Below are 22,156 nucleotides of genomic sequence, written 5' to 3' on the forward strand. Positions count from 1 at the left end.
TACAACTTGGATGAGAAATGTACAGTTGAAATTGACCATTTAAAAGACAATTTGTCACACACAGTTTGCATCCATGCAGACTGATAGATTTATAATTACATTATGTACAAAAATGTTTTAGTGTATTAAGGCAACCACAGTTTGGATACTTTGTCCAAGGTGGCTAGATACAATTGGAGTGGTGATACCCTTTGAACTTTTTTTTTGTTTTTAATTTTTTTTTAGATAAGAACACTTACTCCCATTTGCTTTTAAGAAATAATTAGCGAGAGATAATGGACTTCTATTGTCTTTTTGTTTCTGTTTCTCAACAATCTATGACAGGTTTCTTTGTATGATTAAAAAAAATTCACATACCAGGGCATTGCTAGACAATTTTCTTCTGTTGGGTTGGGGCTTTTAATTTTTGGTAGCTTGTCAGGAATTCCATCTTCTGTGGGGTATTAAAACTAAATTTTTTTCCTGCCTGTTTTCTACCGATATGTTGTCAGTATAAAAATAACCTGGTTGACGACTTGGGTCAACATATCCCGCATCTGCTGAGAGTTGCTTATTAAAAGGGCTCTGTCAATACTGAGTATCTGCTTCACAATGATTGGAATTCAAAGCCATGTTCCTTGGGATAGAGCACGCTAAGGGTGAACTTTACAACACAGGTAAGATTTACATTATTTAAACATGTACCAAGAAAAGGGCAGCGAGTTAAGGAAAAGCACACAGGGAAGTACAATGGACAAAGGAAAAGCAGGAACAGAAGGTGTAAAAGTCAGCGTATGTGAGCCAGAGGAGGCCTATGGAAGAATGTGAATGCAGGTCTAAGGTCACCTGTCGCTAAGAGCCCACCACCTGATCATGTGATTCTATCTGAGAAACTATATTTTGTTAACGGAAAGATTCACCTTGAGGATGACGCCAGTGCCCCAAAGCCTAGCAGGGATTGAAAACACCGAAAGAAATAGGAACCAAACAAAAACCAAAAACCCGATTAAGTGAAAGTGGGTTATAACCAAGCCCGTGGAATGTTTCCTAAGTGAGGGTGTTTTCCCTTTTGACATTTTTCCTGGCCAGCACACGAGCTCAGAATCAAGGGCACACCTTAGATGTGAGGGACTCGGAGGAGGGGCTGGCAGAGAGCACCAACCTTCTGCTTCTGGGGGGGGGGGGGGGGTGGGGTGCGGGGGGTCTCCTGCTTCCTGCAGAGGATCTGGCCACACTCAAGTTGACAACTATGCCCCGGTGCAGCCCGGACCAGCTGCTGCATTTGCTTGGCGATCCCAAGAACTCCCTCTCTTCCCCCCTTCCCCCAGGGCATGGATGGTTCAACCCCCTCATCTGGCCCCCATCCTGCCCGCCCAGCCCATGTCCCTGCGGTGGGGGAGGCTACCCCCTGTTCCTGCTCACTGCACTTCCAAGGCGTCAGTCAAGTCCCCAGCCCTCGGGTTCAGACGTCCAGACCTGCCCTAGGCGAGGACATCACTCTCGCTCCCACGGGACTTCCTGGACCTTTTGGCCTTCACCTCCTCTTCTTGGGGAAGGGGCTGCTGTGGTGGGGGCGGTGGCTGCTGTGGAGGCTGCCCTGGAGGCTGAGGTTTGTGTTTCCTCTTCCCACCTCGGGGAGTCTTGGGCAGAGGAGGGGGCGGGGGCGGGGGTGGGGGTGGAGGCAGGGGGGGAGGCGGGGGCGGGGGCAGAGGCGGTGCCTCCCGGGCCATGTGGATGACAGCCTCAATGGTGGCCATGATGGTGTCCTGGCTGGTGGCCGGCTCCAGTACAAGCGGGCTCAGGCTAGGCTTTTGGCCCCTTTTGCTAGGAAGGTCGATGCATTTTTCCAGCACTGGCATTTGGTCTCTGGAGTCCTCATCGAATTGGGTGGGCTGCTTCCGGGGTCGCCCTCGCCTCTTCTTGACGAAGTTGTTGCCTGTCTTTGATTGTCTCTGCAGCCGCTTGGCCTTCAGGATCTTGTTCACGTGGTCCAGGTTCTTCTTGGTGGACAGTATCTTGGTGTAGTTGCACATCTTCCGCACCTCGCACTGGATGGCTTCGATCTCCCGCCGCTTGAACCGCTTCTTCAGGGAGGAGCTGGCTGCAGAGGGCAAGAGAAAAAAAACTGAGCACATGACTCCAGGACAGCAAGACATGGGCACTGCACGGATATCAAGTGTTCTGTCTGGTGGTAAGAATCATGAAGGCTGAGAATGTAGCTCAGGGGTAGGACCCACAGCCCTGGGTTGGATTCCCAGCCCTGCAAAAAGTTGTTCTAAGAACAAGTAATCAAGGGGAAGTGGGTGTGTAAATTTGATCATAGCACATTATATATTCATGCATAGAACCCTTTGTATAGTTCACTTGCACTAAGAGAGAATTATGGATACTTTGGAAGTGACTCAGTACTTGGCTATTTTTTTTTTAGTGTTTCCTCTTTATTCACTTTGAAAACAAAAATAAACCATGTTTTGATTCTGTTACAGGTGCAGCATGTTTCAGTTTGCATTATTTCAGTTCTCACAGTTACAAGAAACAGTCATTCTACGTTAAGGACATGAAAATTGGCACTTGGCCTTGAATGACAGGAACAATAGTCAAACTACAATATATATTTCTTCATTATTTTCCTTACCATTGATTTAATATTTTAGCCAAGCCTTTCATATTCAGCCCAGCTCAATTTAGCATTCAATTATGCTTCCTCTTTTTTGTGGATGTTGAATGAATAAAATGACCCATAGCCCTCCACAGCCTGCAGTATGATCACACAGGACACACTACTGATGTCTTACAAATGAGACCTTGACCTGATCTAGAATATGTCACCACACTGTTGTGTTAACCTTCATCCTATCTATGAGGGGGGGATTACTTCCTGAACACTCTAGTTAGGAGGGCACAGTCTTTTCCCATGTCAGGATTGCCTGGTGATGTCCAATTAACCAACTCCTTCCAAACCAGTTCATCCTGGGAACCTCCAGGGAAATATCCGCCAGGTGTTTCTGAATCACTTACCCTCCCCCTGCTGAACTGTTGCTTGCAAAGAGCTCTTTTCATGTGCTGGTGGCCAGATGCGCCTCTTTTTTATGAGCCCAACTTCTCAGGAAGTCCTGTACTGTGCCACTAAATGGCCTTCAGAGCTGCTTCGTTTTGAAGTTCAGACACCATAAAGTGTGAATGGCTTCAAGACATGCCAGCCTTTTGCCTTTAGTTCATTCTTTCCCTTTTTATTGTGTGCAAGCAGGCACATGTACACATACCCGTGTATGTGTGTGTGTGTGTAAACAGACACGCACATGTATGTGCATGCACCCTTGGACACACTGCCCCTCCTCCACTCTGGCTATCAGTAAACTTACCAATTATGTTCTCACTGAACTCTTTGTTGTTGTGATTTACCCTAAATGTTTAACCTAGGTCAAAAGGGGATGTAATTCATCTCAGTATCTTAGTTTATTGTGCCCTTCCATTATTTTATTCATGTACCACTAGGGAAACAGAATACATATCTTAAGAGAAGGAAGGAGGGGAAAAAAAGCGTAAAACTTGGACACGACTCTCCTTCATTCTTGGGTACTCCCACTTCATTCTTTCCCCTGTCTCCCCACTTCTCTCTCATGCTGTGGCCATCACAGACCTCCAGGAAGGTTTTATTTGAAGTTATTTATGCCACTAGCTTCATGGAGTGGGAAGCGCTGAGTTCCATAGGCCGGGTCAAACTGCTACAGCTTTTGGCCAAAGGTCAGCTAGACTGACTGAGCAATGAATAACTACTGAGCGATCTTTAAAATAAGTTATAAAGATCAAAATAGAACAAAGCCAGAGTGAGCTTCTGACTATAAAAATAAAACTTTTGTAGTTAGTCTTGTAAAAAAAAGAAAGAAAGAAAAGCTTGTTCAATTATCAGTTCTCAGATGCAGGCACTGATTCTGGTCTGGCTTTGTGTCTCTAAAAGGGCCTCGCATGGTGCCTCCTTCCTGGGCAGGATTTAAAGGTTGTTTCTGTGCTGACAAATCAGACTAATCATTGCTGCCTCAGAGCACAACCCTTAAGAGAGATTTAATTTGGATTTTTAAAGTGACTCTTGCAATTATAGTGACACTAAGAGTTAGCAGGCCTCCCTTTAGAAGCAAGGATTTACTTTGTGCCATTCACAAGCAAAAGAAAACTAGATCCAAGAAACTTCTGGTATTATTTCAAATAAAGGATCCATTTGCAGTTATATTTTCCCTTTTGTTTATACTATTTGCCAAGAAAGAAAATTCTATGTGACATATACTACAAAACTCCAAGCAGAAAGTAAACAATTTTGCTAATATTCAGTACAGCATGAAAACCTGAAGCAAATAAGTGAGTTGACATTATTAACCAAGGAAAGTTTGATTGAAATACTCCAGGAACTTTTTGGGGGCAAATATAGCCAATGGATTATCCCTCTTTCTTTTTGGAATAAAATGCCAAAAGACAACAAAAACCTAGTAGATAATCTCATACTCATTATGTAGAGCATGTAGCTTTGACTCATCATACTTCTGTCTCAGGATTACAGGTGTAGACCAACATTCCTTATGTTTTATTATTACTCTCTCTCTCTCCTCTACTATTGATTGAGCTAAATATTTGCTCTCTTTCCTCTTCACATGCTTGTGTTTTTATTTGCATTTCATTTGTGGATATATAAGTGGTAAAAATTAAATCTGAAACCTTGTAATGTTGGCATTGGTGTAAGGAACTAGGATTGTTGTACACTGTTCATGAAAGCATAAAGTGGCATAATCACCTTGGACTCTTGTGGGGTAAAAACTATTAGAGTTGAAGATGTATAGGTTCATTTCCCAGCAGCCCCATCTCAAAAGAGCCTCTTTACTCACTTATAATAGGAAGCAAAGGATGCAAAGGGCTTCCTCCACAATGACTTTATAGAACTTTACTAAGCTTTCGAGAACAGTCTATTTAGCCAAATTTTCTGGAATGGTGAAAACATTCTTTATCTGTACCATTCCATATGGTAGCCTCTAGCTACACATGCCTACTGAGCACTTACAAGGTAGCTAGTGTGATTGAGAGTTAATATTTAATTGTAGTTGTCACATTTTCCAAGGAGGCTACTTTATAGACAGCAAAGGTCTAGAGTGAACCAACTCAAAATTCATAGAGAAGGATAGGCAAGGACACCTTGAAATATATAGGACACAAAGAGCTCCAGATAGCAAAATGGAAAGTGTGGGCACTTGCAGTTAAACAACACATATATATGTGTGTGTGTATATATATGGGGGGCTATACATATACATACACATTTCAGGTGAATGGAGGGAGAAATTATACATTTAAAAGTCTTAAGAAACAGGATGACCTTATTTGAATGCCAATTTAAACACAGTGTTAAAAGACATCATCAAATATGTTTAAATTTGAACCCGGCCTGGGCATTCCTAATTATGGTAAATTTTCTTTTTTCTTATTTTTTTATTGTAAAAATACTGTACAGAGGGTTTACAATTACATGAGCAAGATAATGAGTACATTTCTTATCAAGCATTGTAGCCTCCTTTGTTTCCCCTTCCCATCCCTTTCTATCCTCCACCCCCCCCCGCACCCCCCTCCCCCGGTAAATTTTCTTAGTTACGGTTATTGCATTGTGACCATCTTCTTATTTTTCAGAAATGCATACCAAAGTACTTATTGGTGATATCATGAGGTCTCAGAGACTGGCATCAAAATAACAAGGAAAAGGGGAAGTAAGAAGAGATAATGAGGAAAAAAAGTGATTGATTGTGAGTTTATACTGTTGAAGCTGAATGAAAGATAGATGGGCTTTATTAATTTTATTCTACCTGCTTTGGTATATGCTTAACGTTTTCAATGATACAAGGTTAAAAAGCTATAAATGATAAATGGCACAACAGTATTTCCCCAGAATCTCAGGACTGAAGAGAGTTCTGTTTTTAATCCACTTGGGGATTTATTTCACCTATAACATTTCGTAAGAATAGGAGACATCTTTAGTGGAGAACATGTACCCATGACTTCCCTAGAAAGCACACAGTGATTGTTGTTCTCCCTCATGGCACCACAGTGTGGGAGACCAAATGTATTCTCTGTTTCAACTGTGCCCAACAGTAAGTAGAAGTCACAAATGTTCACTGGTAGTGTTACAACTTAGCATCTCCCTTCCTTTCATACATTGTAATGTTTGGGTTTTTCCCCTACATCTACTGAACATCTGACTTATATTTTGTTCTTATGCTTATTATCCAAACATTCAGCTGAGACTCATTATCCTTGTGTGTGAATAATAGCAGAGTGTGTATAATGGAAAGAGCCTTCCGTATAGGGAAATGAACCAGGATGAATCTTTCATGCCTCTTGGTCTCCCTTCGTTTCTTACATTGCCTGGATAGAATAGATACTCTCCAAGCTCACTTCTGGACTAGACTTTTCTCCTACACTCATTAGCCATTGCTTTCCCCAAAATATGAGGCGGCTTTCTAAAACACCTATTTCTAAAATATTTATTATATCCTAGTGTGAGGGGCAGAAGACTTTGGACTTGGCAGGATTTGATATTCACAACTCATTCTCCTTATTGCTTTGCTGTCTCTCTAAATCTTTACAGATTTTTCTCTCTTCAACTTGTTTCATTATTTTGATAGTGATTTCTGGCCTGTAAGATTGATACCATATTTGCTCTCCTTCCTATAATGTCCTATATGCTGCCTGCTGCTCTTTGTTAGTCTTAAAGAAGAATCATGAGTGACCCAGGAAAAATGCAAATTCATGTCTTCATAACTCTGCACTATAAAACACCTTCAAAAGGCTTAAAGTTGCTATGCAAATGGATGAAGTGGTTTTCATTCAGATCTAGAAGGACTTTTTACTCCTATTATCAGACCATAGCCTCATCAGCATTTCCCTGATTTGACTCACATCTTTAATGATAATCAAAGAACGGACTTTTTGTATACACACACATAATACACATATATGTGTATATATACACACATATATGTGTATATATACATATACATATACATATACATAGCACAGCCACTGTGAGCCAGGCCAAGGGCTAACAATGTTTAGCTATTGAGATGGTTTTTAAGAAACTGGTGCTAATGTTGGGAGACTGCTTTGCCCATGTGTAAGACATATGCTAATTTTACAAGAAAGATTGTGTGGTGTGGGTGAGGGGAACCAATTTATTTTTGACTCTTTAGAGTTATTCTGTTTGAGTGTCCTTGTGGCGAGGTTGGGAGAAAAAGAGGAAGGACGAATTACCTGAAATGAAGTTGCTTTCTAAGTTATAGAGAACTGGAACACTGTTGGTCTTAAGACAGTTTGCTGCAATGGGCGTTTCCTTGTATACTGATGTGTTAGAAAGTTCTCTGCATGCAAAGGCCATTTTTTTCCCCTTTACATTTTCAGTGTAGGAATCATTCATACAGGAGCATGTGATCTGGTGCATTCTACATTGTAAGCAACTACAAACTCAAGGGAATTCAATTGTCTCATGTTCTCCAATGTAATGTGTGTGTGTGTGTGTGTGTGTGTGTGTTTATTTGTATTTTGTGCTTGGATTTGACTCCATAATGGTCTTTTATTCTCCTGATGGTTTTATTTTTTGACGGGAAGTATATGAGGCAACATGCCTTGATGTATCAACTTTCCCCTTCATCCTGTGAATTTAAATGACCTTCCTACAGTCCTGGCCTTTAAAACTCTTTTGAAAAAAAAAAAACTAACAAGTTGCCTTTCCTGAGCAGGTCCCTGCAAAGCAGAGAACATCTGATGGAAGCTCAAGCCCTCGAGTCCAACTCTTTATGTGTAGAGCAGCAATTTAGAATTAAAAGTTAGCAGATGTGTGGGATTCGCCCTGACATGCTGTTCTTTCCATTCTGTTTCTCAAAATTGTCTTAATATACTTTGAGGTCTCCTTGAGAATGTGACCAGCTTGTTTAAAGCCCAGTGAGTGGTTGGCTAGTTCAACAGCAGCTTCCTCTGGAGTGGTTGTTGTGAGGAACTGTCTTATCTCTGTCCTTCACATTTTTCCTGGGACAATGGAGGAGGTGAAGCAGTACAGGTGTGTGAGCCCTGAAAGGACACCAAACATCAAATGCCATTCGTTGGATACCTCCCTACATCTTCTTAGCAGCATTCATGGTGTTAAGAATTTAAAATCTTGCCTCTGTTCTCCAGGCTCGGCTGTTTGGCCCACTAAGGGGGCTTCACTCTTCCAAGAAGGAGCAGGGTGATTTAACAGGCTACAGAAAGATTATGCTAATTCATATTTATATCATGGATATTTAACACATAAGCACTCAATTAAGCATTATAATGCTTTAAAAAAAATGGGACCACAGAGATCTCGTTGATTGACACGTACTTCAGATGATGAGTGCCAGTTACACTTGGCCATCCTGATCCTGAGAGAAGAGAGCCGATCACAGACATTCAGAAAGCTGATGGGGCATCTCACCAGTGTGGTGCCAGTGTTCCATAGTTTAAATGCCACAGCACAGTAGGCCATATAGTTAATTTTTATTTTTTAATAAACAAGGTTTTGTTTGTTTGTTTTGTTGGTCGTGGGGCCTGAACTCTGGGCCTGGGCACTATCCCTCAGCTCTTCAGCTCAAAGCTAGCACTCTACCACTTGAGCCACAGCACCACTCCCAGCTTTTTTTTTTGCTTATGTGATACTGAGGAATGGAACCCAGGGCCTCAGGGATGCAAGGCAAGCACTCTACCACACAGCCACCTTCCCAGCCCCCCAAACAAGGTGTTTTGAATAGAAAAATAATTCAAAATCCTTTGTAATGAGATTAAGAATATTCATGCAGAGTGCTATTGGTTATGTCAGGAAACTGCATAAAAAGAATTTTTTACAGAGTTTTTGTTGTTGGCAATGGTGGTCCTGGGGCTTGAACTGAGGGTATGGGCATTATCCCCGAGTCTCTTTGTGCTCAAGGCTAGTGTTCTACCACTTGAGCCACAGCTCCACTTTTGGCTTTTTCTGAGTAGTTTATTGGGGGTAAGTCTCCCAGACTTCCCTGCCCTGGCTAGCTTCAAAATGCAATCCTCAGATCTCCACCTCCTGAGTAGCTAGGATGACAGGCATGAGCCACAGATGCCTGGCTGTTTGGTTTTTTTTTTAATCTTTGCTCTTTATTATTTTATTTTAATGTATTTATACTGGCTTATTCTCTGTATTTTTCATATTTTACATTGGTGAAGGATCAGTCATGAATGGTTTATAGTTTTTAAGTACATTGTCGAAATTGATTTACATGTTGTGATGAATTTGGCACTTTTTCTTGGGCAAAAAGGCACAGGTTCTAAATGTTCTCTCTCTCTCTCTCTCTCTGTACTGTTCATGGGCCATTACCAATGTTACATGTACTAATGTCTAACAGTTGTTAGAACATAAACAAAACACTTAATGTTCTTTTAGGGTAGAGTAGGCCAGAAAACAACTGCTTTAAGAAATAAACTCATCTTTACAATAATATATATGTGTGTGTGTATATATATATATATATATACATATATATATATATATATAAACTCAATTTATAGAAAGAGCCTATTTCATAATTGGAGATATTTATATTGTTTTTGTAATTTTGTTACATATTACATATGTATATATATTATATATGAATATATTATATATGAATCTCTTTCTATATATGAAATCTACAAGCTTAAAAAAATCAAAAACCTGGCCAAGTGTGGTGGCACATTCCTGTAATCCTAGCTACTCTAGGAAATAGAGTGGATGTAGGAAATAGGAAGATAAAGGTTTTAAGGCCCACCCACATGGGCAGAACTGCACAATCCTATATAATAATAAACCAAGTGAAAACAAAACAAAAATAAACTGGGGCATGACCCAAATGATAGAGTACAGTAAGAGTGAGGCCATGAATTCAAACTCTAACACTGAAAAAAAAAGTTCAACGCCTTCCTGATTTTCAAGTACGTCTAATTATTAGTTTAAAAAACCAGTTTGCTAAATTTCAATACAAACCTTACCTAATTGATTAATATGTGACTGGAGCATTAGCTATGTTTTTTTAATCAAAATAAACTAACAAAATATAGAAAATAAGCACACTTCAGATTCACACATTTAGATTACTTTATCATAAATGTTTTAAAAAAATCCAAGATGAAGTTGAAGAGGAAAATAAGATAAAGTAATAGAAGGGGTGAATTTATTCCAAGTATATTTTTGCATATATGGGAATATCACAATGAAACTTCTTTGGAGAATTAATATGTCCCCCCAAACCATCATAACAAGAAAGAAGAAAAGTATAAAAACTTTCAACAGTAAGGACAAAAGGAGTGAAACTCAAAAATCATAATCAGGCTTCTTCCTTAAAAATTATTATTAAAATTATAAAATTGGAATAATATTTTGATTATAACAGAACTGTCTCATTAATATTAACAAATTTGATGAAAATTAAAATCTGTTTACACCATTATTGACTGGTGGATTATGCCATTTTTAAAAACTTATGTCAAAAGACTCTACATATTTTTTAAAATGGAATGGGAACTTTTTGGGGGCTGGCATTGAATTGCAATCCTCTTGTTCTCAGTTTTCTAAGTAGCCAGGATTATAGTCATGCGCCACAACTGTCTGGCTAAGAAACAATAAAGCTTCTTGAACACACATAACATATGTGGTTCTTCATGTCCTCAAAACAAACAGTATAGCTCCTGCTTTAAGGTAAAGGCCTGGCTAATAGTTCCTGATGGATTGTTTAGAAGGTAAACGCCTCAAGACCAAGTCAGTTAGCTCACCACTAACTGACTGGAAGGCAATTCAGTGATACTGAGAACCCCTGTACCCATGGAAAGCTTCTAGAATGAATGTTGAGACTGACTTGCTTCTTCTTAAGTTCTGGGGGGCTGGGAAGATGGCTCAGTGGTAAAGCGCTTGCCTTGCATACCTGAGGCTCTGGGTTCGATTCCTCAGCACCACATAAGCAAAAAGAAAAAAGCTGGAGTGGCGCTGTGGCTTAAGTGGTAGAGTGCTAGCCTTGAGCTGAAGAGCTGAGGGACAGCGCCCAGGTTCACAGTTCAGGCCCTACAACTGGACCAAAAATAAAAAAGAAAAAGTTGGTTGTCTTAAGTTCTGGTTCCGAGAACTTCAGAATCCTTGACTTGTTTGATGATGGCTGCATACTACTAGTCCTCATGAGCCCAGGGCTTATGTGATAAATCACCTTTGGATCTGACAGAGGTAGGAGTAAATTGATAACACACACACACACACACACACACACACACACACACACACTGTGGGTGAGGTGGTGTGGGCGGGGGGGCGGGGAGGAGAAAGGGAAAGGTGTGAAGGAAAAAGCTAAGAGATTAGAAAAAAAGAAAGATATTACATAATTCCTTTAAAAGTGTTTAGTACACATTCACTGGAACACTGCGTAATGATCAGAGCACAAAGTAAAAAGGAAAATACAGTTTCCAACGTGTGCTGTACACACCAGTGTGCTGTGTGATTAATACTGGGAGTCTCCAGCCCAGATCACCAAGGACATCTTTTAAGTAGAGGAATTTCTCTGGGCGTGAGATTTGCTAGGGTCAAAGTTGCTTCTTAAGAAGCGAGTTGGAAGTAGTGGCACTGGTAAACTGAGGAACACAAGAGCTATTTTGTCCTACAGGTTCAGTCAACTTGGGCTTCCGTTTGTTGCAAGGTAAGTCAACCCCCATCATGCTACCTAGACAGCCCAGGAGGCTGGACAGAAACAGAATTTATGCCAGACGATTTGAGCTACATCTGTGAAATTTCACCGCCATAAAGCTTGCCACCCAAATTAGGGGTGGGTGCACCCTCTCTTAAGGCTCTTTATATTGTCTCTTCTTTCCTCTGAAATCTGGTATAGCTTTTTCCTTAACCATGGAGGTCATCTTTTATATAATTCTCTATTACATAAGCATGCTTTTATTTGCAAGAGGCTTTCATTGATTCTCTCTTTTGAAGTCTGAAAGAACAATACAGAGGAAAACAAGGAATCATATAACAACATGAAGTTAGGAGAATTTCTATCTAATTTAAGTATATATGCGTAGATAAAATAAATCTTTGTTGAGCACGTTGGAACTCCAAGAATTGTATGCCATGATAGATACTTATGCTTTGTTTCTGCAATTGTACATGTGATACTGTGTCTCTTTTGGCAACCTGAGAGAAATGATGTTGATTACGATACTAGAGGGATGAGGTGTTACTGTTTTTCCTTTTACAATATGTGGTGGTGCTGGGGCTTGAATCTACGGCCTTATGCATCGTAGGCAAATGTTCTACTACTGATTTTTAACTCCGGTCCTTGTGATTCTGATTTATCAGATAAGGTCTGCCTACCAGCCTGGAGTTGGACTCCAGCTTTTGACTCCTGAGTAGAAGGGATTATAGGTTCTAATCTTGTTAAGGCTTCTAGTCTGGTCATCCCTATGTTGTATTTTCAGACAAATCTCTTTAGGATCTTCATTTCTGAATATCGTCTGTCAAAGGCATATTCTTCCAAGTATTCTTTGTTCTAGTAGATGTCCTTTAAAAGATAAAGATTTTTGTGTTTTCAATGAGGTGAGTTCTAGACTATATTCCATTTCAGTCACACTTTTCTGGAGATTTTAATATTCCCCAAAGTTCTTTTTAAATTTTGGCACAGAGAATTGAACTTATTTCTCAAGGAGGAAGTGCTTAGCTTAAATATATATATATATATATATATATATATATATATATATACATGTATATAGTTGATTTATTTCTATAATTGAAAGCCACACACATGAATAAAGTCTACATTAAATTGTATATTTTTGAACAACGCCATATTCAACAGTTTCACCTCTAAGCACTTTCATATAAGCTACCAAGCCGGGTCATTGCTATTGTAGAATTGTTTTCAGAGTGAAATGCCAAGTCTTTCATTTAAATCTGTAAAGTTTAGTTATACTAGTTTTGGTCCAATGTTCTAGTCTACTGTGAAAGATTTGAAAACTCTTTTCATTGTGTTTTCTCAAAGAGTACTTGGAATTTTTTTAAGGAATTTTCAAAGGGTTTGAATATGTTCAAAGTTAGTGACTTCAATTCCTTCTGAGCTTGATTCAAGTCACTTTATTGCATATTACTGGCTTTCCTTTTTATTGAAGCTTTTAAAGAAATACTATCAATTTACACAATAAAGTATATTTGTATTCTTCATTAAAAAAGTAAGCAATTATTCTCATTGCTATAACATGTCTGTCCCCTTAGTAGATGATGGATGAACCCCAGAAACAATAACTTTACATTGTCCACAGATGTGTGTCCAATTCTATTATTTTTTACAATGTCAGAAAGAATATTGTGTCTGATGTTGGATAGGGAGAAAAGTCTTGCATTTTCTTTTATCCAGAGGCAAGATTTCTGCACTAGTGAGGAAAAAAGAAAGATACAAAGTAAAAGAATACTTGGAATGGTTCTGTTGCATCCAACTTTCCACTGGATTGTTTAAAATTCAGTCCTAAATTATGCTATCAATATTATCCATCTTAGTTCAACCTGCCTACTCTTTAAAATGCCCATTAAGGACTCTTTATAAAAAATGTTCCTGATTTTCTATTGCAGTGTTTATCCTGCTCCCTCTTTAGGAAAATTTATACAGATTGCTTGTTCTTTTCGGATAGCATTTCTCTTAAGTCTTGTACTCAGATTATGGGATTAATTTAGATTTATCCTTACTCTTACATTGTGTTTTCCTAAGGAACTAGGACAGGTTCTGATTTTTTTTATTCATTGTTGGAATAAATGTTATTGATGGAGCCCCACCTTGTATTGGACACTGAAAATCCTGTGCTCCTCCCCCTATAACTAGCACCCAGCTTAGCTGAGTTTCTTGAATCTTAAAATCACTATGTAATACAACCTAAACTGGAATTTATCATCTACTTTGCAAAGCCTGCGTGTGGGACAGGACTTTTTGAAGGACATTCACATCACATTAAGTTGGGTCTTCACTATCATTCGTTTGCACTATCATTCGTTGCTTATGGTTAAGCTATTGCAAAAAGTGCTGCGAACAACAGACATATATCAAAACTATGCATAGAAAAGCAGGTAGCACAAACAAATTTGGAACTTGGTTGGGGTTGGGAGAGATGGGGAAGAAATGATGAAAGGGAGGACACTGATCAGGAAGTATAGTACTAAACTGACAAATTGAAAACTCTTTGTACAACCACTAACACACACATATAAAGTTTCTAATTTATTGCAAGCCACTAAGGACACCAGCTTGACCATTTAAGGATGTGGGTTGATGGAACTATAGGTTTCCCCACAGAAAGAACACATATACATGTACACATTGTCTAACAATAAAACTTAAACCAGGCTGGGTGCCTGTGGCTCTTGCTTGTGATCCTAGCTACTTAGGAGGCTGAGATCTGAGGCTCATGCTTTGAAGACAGCCTGGCAGGAAAGTCAGTGAGACTCTTATCTCCAGTTAATCACAGAAAAAGCTGGAAGTGGTGTCATAGCTCCAGTGGTAGATTGCTAACCTTGAGCATAAAAGACCTTAGGAACAGTTCCCAGACCTAGAGTTCAAAGCCCAGGACTGGCACACATGCACACACATCAAAACTTAAGATATCATATACACAATATTCATACATATATACACACAAACATATATATATATATATATATACACACACACATACAACATACAACTTAGATAGACAGAAATAGAGAATATGCACGTAAAGGACTTTTTAGAGTAGTTTTAAGTTCTCAGGGAGGACTTTTTAGAGTAGTTTTAAGTTCTCAGGGAGGACTTTTTAGAGTAGTTTTAAGTTCTCAGGAATATAAAGCAGAAGATATATAGAGATTTTCTGTGCATCTCCATGTCCTAACACACAGCCTTTACCATGAATGGTCCTTTCATTGCCAAAAGTTTGGGTCCAAATTATAAAGGTACATTGTGGGGAGAGGTCATATGTTGTCTTGGCAAGTGTATATACATTCATATTCTGAGCAGTCTATCAGTAGTTTATTGAAAAAAGTTACTGCGTTAACTTCTTTTTTTCAAACACAGGCTTGGGCAAACTCAATGCAGCAAAATCCTTTTCTTCAATTTAACATTTGACAATTTGAGAGGAAAAAGCTCATTCATCATCTTTTCCTTTTTCAAGACCATAAATTATTGGCTCCTATGCCACGCAGCCCAAATTCTAGGAAAAGTTAGTGTAAACAAACCCAAGTTACAATGCATGGAGCAAGAAGAGTGAGTCATAAACAAAACATAGACATATGTTCTCATATAAATAAGGGCCGGGATCATCAGCTTCCAAAGTCTGCTTCCCATTAATTATACAACAAAATGAACTTTCCATATGTAAAGCCCAAATCACTTAACTCTGGCAGTTTACATAAGACAAAGACCAGGATTGTGGGGATAGAGGCACTAACAGAAGTGGATTTCAAAAATAAAGAAAATCTTTGTAAAGTATCTTTAGGCATTGAGGGGCAAGAGGATCCCTTAGAAGAATGTTTTTGAGAACAAAACTCTACCCAGGTGCCCAGGAGTACAGCTCAGGAGGAGGATTAGGATCCTTGCTCAGTGGGTTTCCTCTCTTTTGCTCTGAGTTCTTCTTCTTCTTCTTTTTTTTTTTTCGCTCGTGCAAACCCTGGATACAGGTAACACATCTCCTGGAGCCACTTCATAGTTTAGGTTCCCTCCATCAGTATCTTCTTTTTTCTCTACCTTTGAAACTGTCTATTGGTACTGCCCATTCACATTTCCTATCTTAGGAAGGCCATTTAGTACTTCCTAATTTCAGGATAAAAATCAAGGAGCTATAGAGCTGTGTGAAGCAGCTGAGTTCTTTGCTGTGTCCCTTTCAAAAGGAGATTTCCTTAAATGGACTAGTAGGCTGATGTCCAATGGACATGAAAGGGACAGATAAATTTTAGTTTACTTGGCTGGGAAGAGGGAATAAAGAGACCCTTTTTTCTCTTTGCTAGTAGAGATGTGAGTGGCTTTCATTGATTGACCCAGTGGTTATTTCTGTCACATGTATACTTTGTCTCATGGTGTAGACCACACAAGGTAAGCAGAATGCATCATTCATGCCCTTTAAAGAAACTAAGGGGAAGAGGAAGGAGCTAATGATTTTTGGAGAACCTGCAGTACACGCTGGCATACTTCACACATAGCAGCAACCCCTGAAGAACTTTAGCATTCTTATTTTACAAAGTTGAAAACAGAGATCTTAGAGGGTAAGTGATTTTCCTAAGGGTGCACAGCTTAGAAATCAGGAACTCAACAATTCAAGAAAGGGTTGACTGCTCAAGGAGTCGAAGCCAGTTGCATATCGCATTCCCGTAGGAAAGCAAAGAGGACCAGAAATTAAATAGCGAACAAGAAGACCCAGACTATGAAAACCCAGGTTTCCCTTTCAATTTTCTACTACTGACCCCATCAAAGTACCAAAGCTCTCTGAATTTCACAACCTCAAAGGACTTTCCCAAGCCCCAAATTCCATAATTAAATAACAGGAAATGTTGCGGCAGATTACGCATGTTATGTCTGTTAGATTATGTGTTCCTGCACATTGTTTTAATTGAGTTCACACGTTTTCAATGGCTTCTTGCAGGAACCTAGGTACTACATCATATATATGCAATTACTCCAAAATTAAAAAAAAAAAAAAACCAAATGCAACCACTTCTGGTCCCAAGCATTTTAATTCAATCACATTGAGGGAAGTTGGGCAAGATCATAATGAAAGGTGATGGTGGGAGAGGGGGAACCTATTAAAATCAAGAGAATATATTTCATCGAATGGGGTAAATGTAATCTTGCTCCAACCAGATAGAAATCTTAGCTCCAAGGGGCCAAAGGATATGAGTCACAAAAAGCCAGAAATCTTGATAATTATGTTAATAGTTGCTAAGTAATTAAAAAAAGAAGTATAACTTCTGAAGGCCAACAAAACACAACTGCAAACACCTATTCACCCATAGCTATCATTTTGCGGACATTACCCTTTAGAATGGTCATAAGGCCTTACTCTAGAATTCCAGGTTTTTCATATTCTGACTGTAAAGTTCCCTTCCAGCTTGAACTATTTTATTTCTAAGAACAGAGGTAAAACTAAAGAAATGGACAGAAAGGAGGCTAGCTCCGAAATGACGCAAACCTATTCCTGTAGTCACTATCTCTCTCAACTCTTCTTTTTTCCAGGATAATCTTATTGTCCTCAGAACCCCTTTAATTGAAAATATTATTTGGTCACCTGATATTTTAGAGTCAGATCTTCTCAAATAGTATACAAAGTTCCTCTAGGACAAGAAGTAATCTTATGCCTGTTTTCTGTGAGACAATCAACAGAACTTTATGTGGTATACAGAATAATCTGCAGTTATTCCCTATCTCACTACAAAGTATTATGGTTTTGTTTTCAGCACTGACAATTTTCTGGGCACCAGTGGCTCATGCCTGCAATCCCAACTATACAGGAGTTTGAGGTCGGAGGGATGTAGGTTCCAGGCCAGCAGGGTCAAAAAAAAGTTTGTGAAATCCATCTCAACAGTAATGGTGGAAAATGTCAATAGGAAAATCAGAGTCCAGGGTAGCCTGAGAAAAAAGCCAGATTGGATCGTAAAAATAACCAGAGCCAAAGGGGAGGCATGGCTCAAATAATAGAGCACCTACCTAGCAAGCCCAAATCACTGAGCTTAAACCCCAGAGACGCCAAAACAATGGACAGTTGATCTACACTTACAGACATTTGAGTTAGGCTGAGCTTGATACATCGTCTAACGCTCTCAGTAGTAGAGAGCTTGGACTGAGGTAAGAGTACGTAGAAAAGGAAGTGAGGATGAAGCACGGGCAATGATGCCATGAATGAGCTACAACACAAGGAACTCTTGACAGCACAGTTGATGTGACGTAATATGACTTCATTTTGACATGAGAAGGGCCATAAAGCACATGCACACACACATTTGGAATATGTGTTTGGAATATGTGACGGGTGTTGTCATTTGCTCTTTCATTTCCTTCTTGTCACTATACATTTTTTCCATTTAACTGATGGGGACCCAGGGACTCAGAAGTCTCGGACAGATACAGTGACATAATGGGATGTGTTGAAAAAAGAACTACACTGCTTACTGTAGTGAGGATTTCAAAATAACGCCATCCTTAATTTCCAATTCCAGGTTCTATTCAAGCTCAGTGTGGTGGCAAACAAAGAACCCAGCTTTCCTAACTCCCAGTTAAGCAATGTTTGTAATGTCTTCAAAGTTTTCTCCCTTGCAATATGACGTGATTGGCAAAACATTTTGTTTTTCTCTGTCACCATCTCTCTATCTCTCTCTCTCGGTCTCTATCTCTCTCTGTCGAACCTATCTCATAATCCTTGCTCTGTTCTTTCTCCCTGCCTTCTTCTCTCTAAGATACTCTGTTCGCTAAGAGATGACTATAGCCTGCCTTGACCACTCAAAATCATTCTTAATGACCGTCATTACACAGCCCGTCCACATTGCCCGAGGCCATCTCTGCAGCAATGAGCAGGAAAGACTTTACCCCTGTCTCCACAGCTGGGCTCACTATGCCAACTTCACTGGAACTGCGAAGTTTTTCAAAAACTCTCCATTAATTACAGGAAACCCAAAGCACTATGTTCCCTTCTCATTAACATAGTTGCTTTCAGTTGCCACTAAATTATCTCACCACCATTAAACCAACAATCTAATTAGACTTGTGGAAATGGAAAAGCCAAGGAACAAGGCAGCTGCTGCACTTTCATCTCAGAACTGGTCATAAAATATTTGTGCCCTTTCGTTCTGTGCTGCATAAAATCTGCCCCGAGAAGAGTCTCTTCTCACTCTCTCCCATTTATAAAGAAGAGCCTGCATATTTGATATAAAACGAGTATCTTAATAGAAATCACTTCTCATAGGGGAGGTTTTCTTTTCTGCATTTCACAGAGAGTGGAGCCCTCATTACAATAATCGCACCTGACTCCCCCTGAGTCTGCTGCCTCACAGCCAAACCTCCCACTGGGCTTCAATGGAGGTGTGAATGATACTATCGCTGAGAAGAAGATAAAATGTATTATTATCATTACTCTATTTTTAAGAGGGTCTGACTGTAGCAAGAGGTGGTTGGGAATGTAATCTGCATGAAGCATTCAGAGAAGATAAATTGAGTTAAACTTCTTACCGACGCAGCACTTTCAAACCTGTCATTAAACCTTCTGTCTTAAAAAAAAAAAAAAAACAAACCCTTCAGTTCTGGAGAGAAAATGATTAAACTCAGTCCAGACATGTTTACTGAGAATGTACCCAGCATTCCACAGGTTCTTGGCACCAAAATATGATTGTGAATTGCTCAGGAGTGAATTTCTTCTTGATTTTTTTTACCTCTATTATTTTCATTTTTTTCCCCGTAGATCCCAAGAACCTAAGATTTCATACAATGTTCAATATTCATTAGATGAGACGATCTAAACAGAATGGTTGCTGATTAGGGAAACTATTCAATCCAGAACTATCACATGTAAAATAATTAAGGTACAGCAAAGGTCCCTGAATCTCTGGTCTTCCACTAAGTAGTTCATACTAAGAATGTTATAGATTTTCCAAATGAGAGGAGATACTATGCATCCAATACCTCATAGCTTTTTTCTTTTTGTGGTGCTGTGTTTTGAACTCAGGACCTTAGAATTGGAATTGCTGGGCAAGTCTCTACCACTTGAGCCACACTACTGTTTATTTTATTGTTTTATTTTTCAGGTAGAGGCTTATAACTAGTCTTAGACTGGGATCTTCCTACCTTTCCCTCCCATGTTGCTGGGATTACAAACATGCACCACTATGACCAGTTTGTTCCCTGAGATAGGTCTAACTTCTTTGTCTATACTATGATTTTCTAATCTCTAATTTCTGTATATAGGCTGCCTCTTAAGCATAATTTTCTTCTGAGGTAACCCTAGTGATTAACCAAGGGTTGGGCTGCCATTATTCAACAAAGAAGATTGGGGGCCCCCAACGTCCCTAAGTCCCTTCTGCTAAACATTCTTGGGATGGTTACTGTTTCTATTACTAGGATGGAAAATAAAGGAAAATCACTGTCCCTCAACTGTAATGAATATAATACTAGAGTGTTTATTTTCATGTGTGAGTTTTCATGTTTTGGGCAGGTAGGAAGCAGTCATTCAACACATTTCAACCAGTATATAATGAGGTGTGCTAACGACTGAGGTTTTAAAGGAGAAGATTTGACCGTAGAAGACAGGCAATCTTCCAGTTCGGTCTGGAAAATAAGTGAGGGTACAAACACCGTGCCAATGTAAGGACCAACAGCCTATGGATTTATAGAGAGCAAAGAAAGCACAGAGGTTGTAGCATTCAACTTGACCTTTAGTGCTTCTCAAAATTGGTGTCACAGAAGGTATGCTGGGTCTTGAAGAGTAACCATGAACTAATCACCCAAATGGCATTCCATGTGGGTACAAGAGAGCCAAACATCTCAGAGTAGAAGACATCATAGCAACCACAATAGTAATAATAATGACAGCACAGCAATGGTGACTAACTCCGTACTATACTTTGTAAGGTATTCTCCTAAGGTTTTTCGTGAGTGTTACCTCATGTGTTCCTGTCCTTGATCCTCCCATTTTATAAACGTGAACACTGAGGTCTGAGGCTAACCATCTAGTAAGGGCAGGCAATATGAGGTAAGAACTGCATCGTTCTAGTGGAATTTCATGGACATGGCAGAGTAATTTGCCAACTTTTTAGGAACAGGGCCAGTGATTTCCATGCACTCTTCTGTTAAGAGAAGTTATTAAAGACATTTGTTCTTCTAGGACTTGCAGGTACTGACTGCAGGTACAGAATCTGTCACTCTGCACGTTAATTTGTAGACATCTGTCCAAAGGAAAAAAATTCAGTGTAGCAGAAAAGTTAAACACAGAGGTTATGTTGCCTGTTGTTGACATGGACTGAACCACCTTGCTAGACAAGCCTGTATTCCTATACAGTCCCTATACCAAGAAGGCTCGTTACTGTTGCTTTGGACGTCTTTATCAGCATGATGTGTCCCTTCTTAAGGAGCTGACCAAGAACTGGCAGACATCCTTTGCAAACCATGCTCTGGCAGTGGGGATCTGAAAGAAGTGCTGCAATGAGATGGGCCTGGAAGTGGGTGGGAGGTTGCGGAGTCAGGGAACAGATTTGGGGGCAGTTGGGATGCTCTCCTGGAATGTTATAGCTCTAGTCATTGTAGAAATGGCTCAGATGCCCTATGATCCAGATTAAATCAGAGACAAACTTATTTCCTCATTTTTGGGTAGAAATAATAATGATGGTTTTTTTCAGAAACTTTTGCGTGCTCTGGTGGGTCCCCCAGGAGAGCAGAGCAGATTCCAGCCAGGCTGGGACTCCCAGTAGCCCAGAGACAATAAAGGGCAGTTTTGCACAAAGCACAAAGCACAGAGGCGGCGGCAGCCTGGGGAGGGAGGCTTTCTAGATAAACACAGACTCATTCTGTGATGTTTCAACAGGAGTCTTTTTCAGTAGTACTTTTCAGATAATTTGACCAATTGTTTTAAAATTAAGCTTTATTTTTTCTAGATCTATATATTTTATGACTGTGGGCTCGTAAGAATTAATTTTATAAACTGAGGTCCCATTTAGTGTGTGTGTGTGTGTGTGTGTGTGTGTGTGTGTGTGTGTGTGTGTGTGTCCTTATGGTTCTTGAACATTTATTTGCTCTGTTTTGGTGTTTTGGGAAGACAAGGTTTTTGGCAAAATTCCTCTGTTATTTTAGTTAGGGGATTCAGATAATAATTCCACATAAAACGGACAGCAAATGAAAACAATAATTGTACAATCCTTAAATTCCTGCTTACTGCTTTCTTGTACTAGGGTATTATTTTATCATTCAGAGATCCCTCTCATACATGACAGTTGATGAAGAGCAAAATCACACATTAAAATTTGGGAGCTAAAACCAATTTTTATTATCACTGGTGTCTGGCTTCCTATATTTCATTACAATTAGGATGTGGGATTCATACTATTCTTTGTCAATGTTATTACTTTATTAAGCTTAAAGTTTTCCATCTTGATGATGGGTATAGTAAG

General features: G+C 39.5%; 1 protein-coding gene across 1 annotated transcript in view; it reads right to left on the bottom strand.

Moving 5' to 3' along the window:
* Window positions 1-1,362: 1,362 nt before the first annotated feature.
* Window positions 1,363-22,156, bottom strand: part of Setbp1 (SET binding protein 1) — a 348,122-nt gene continuing 327,328 nt past the window's right edge. The window contains exon 6 of the mRNA XM_013014934.1: window positions 1,363-2,080. Coding sequence (XP_012870388.1) covers window positions 1,461-2,080 — 620 coding nt within the window. The 3' untranslated portion in view covers window positions 1,363-1,460. The remainder of the gene's footprint in view (window positions 2,081-22,156) is intronic.

Source organism: Dipodomys ordii, unplaced genomic scaffold (genome assembly GCF_000151885.1).
Source record: "Dipodomys ordii isolate 6190 unplaced genomic scaffold, Dord_2.0 Scaffold25, whole genome shotgun sequence".
Lineage (NCBI taxonomy): Eukaryota > Metazoa > Chordata > Mammalia > Rodentia > Heteromyidae > Dipodomys > Dipodomys ordii.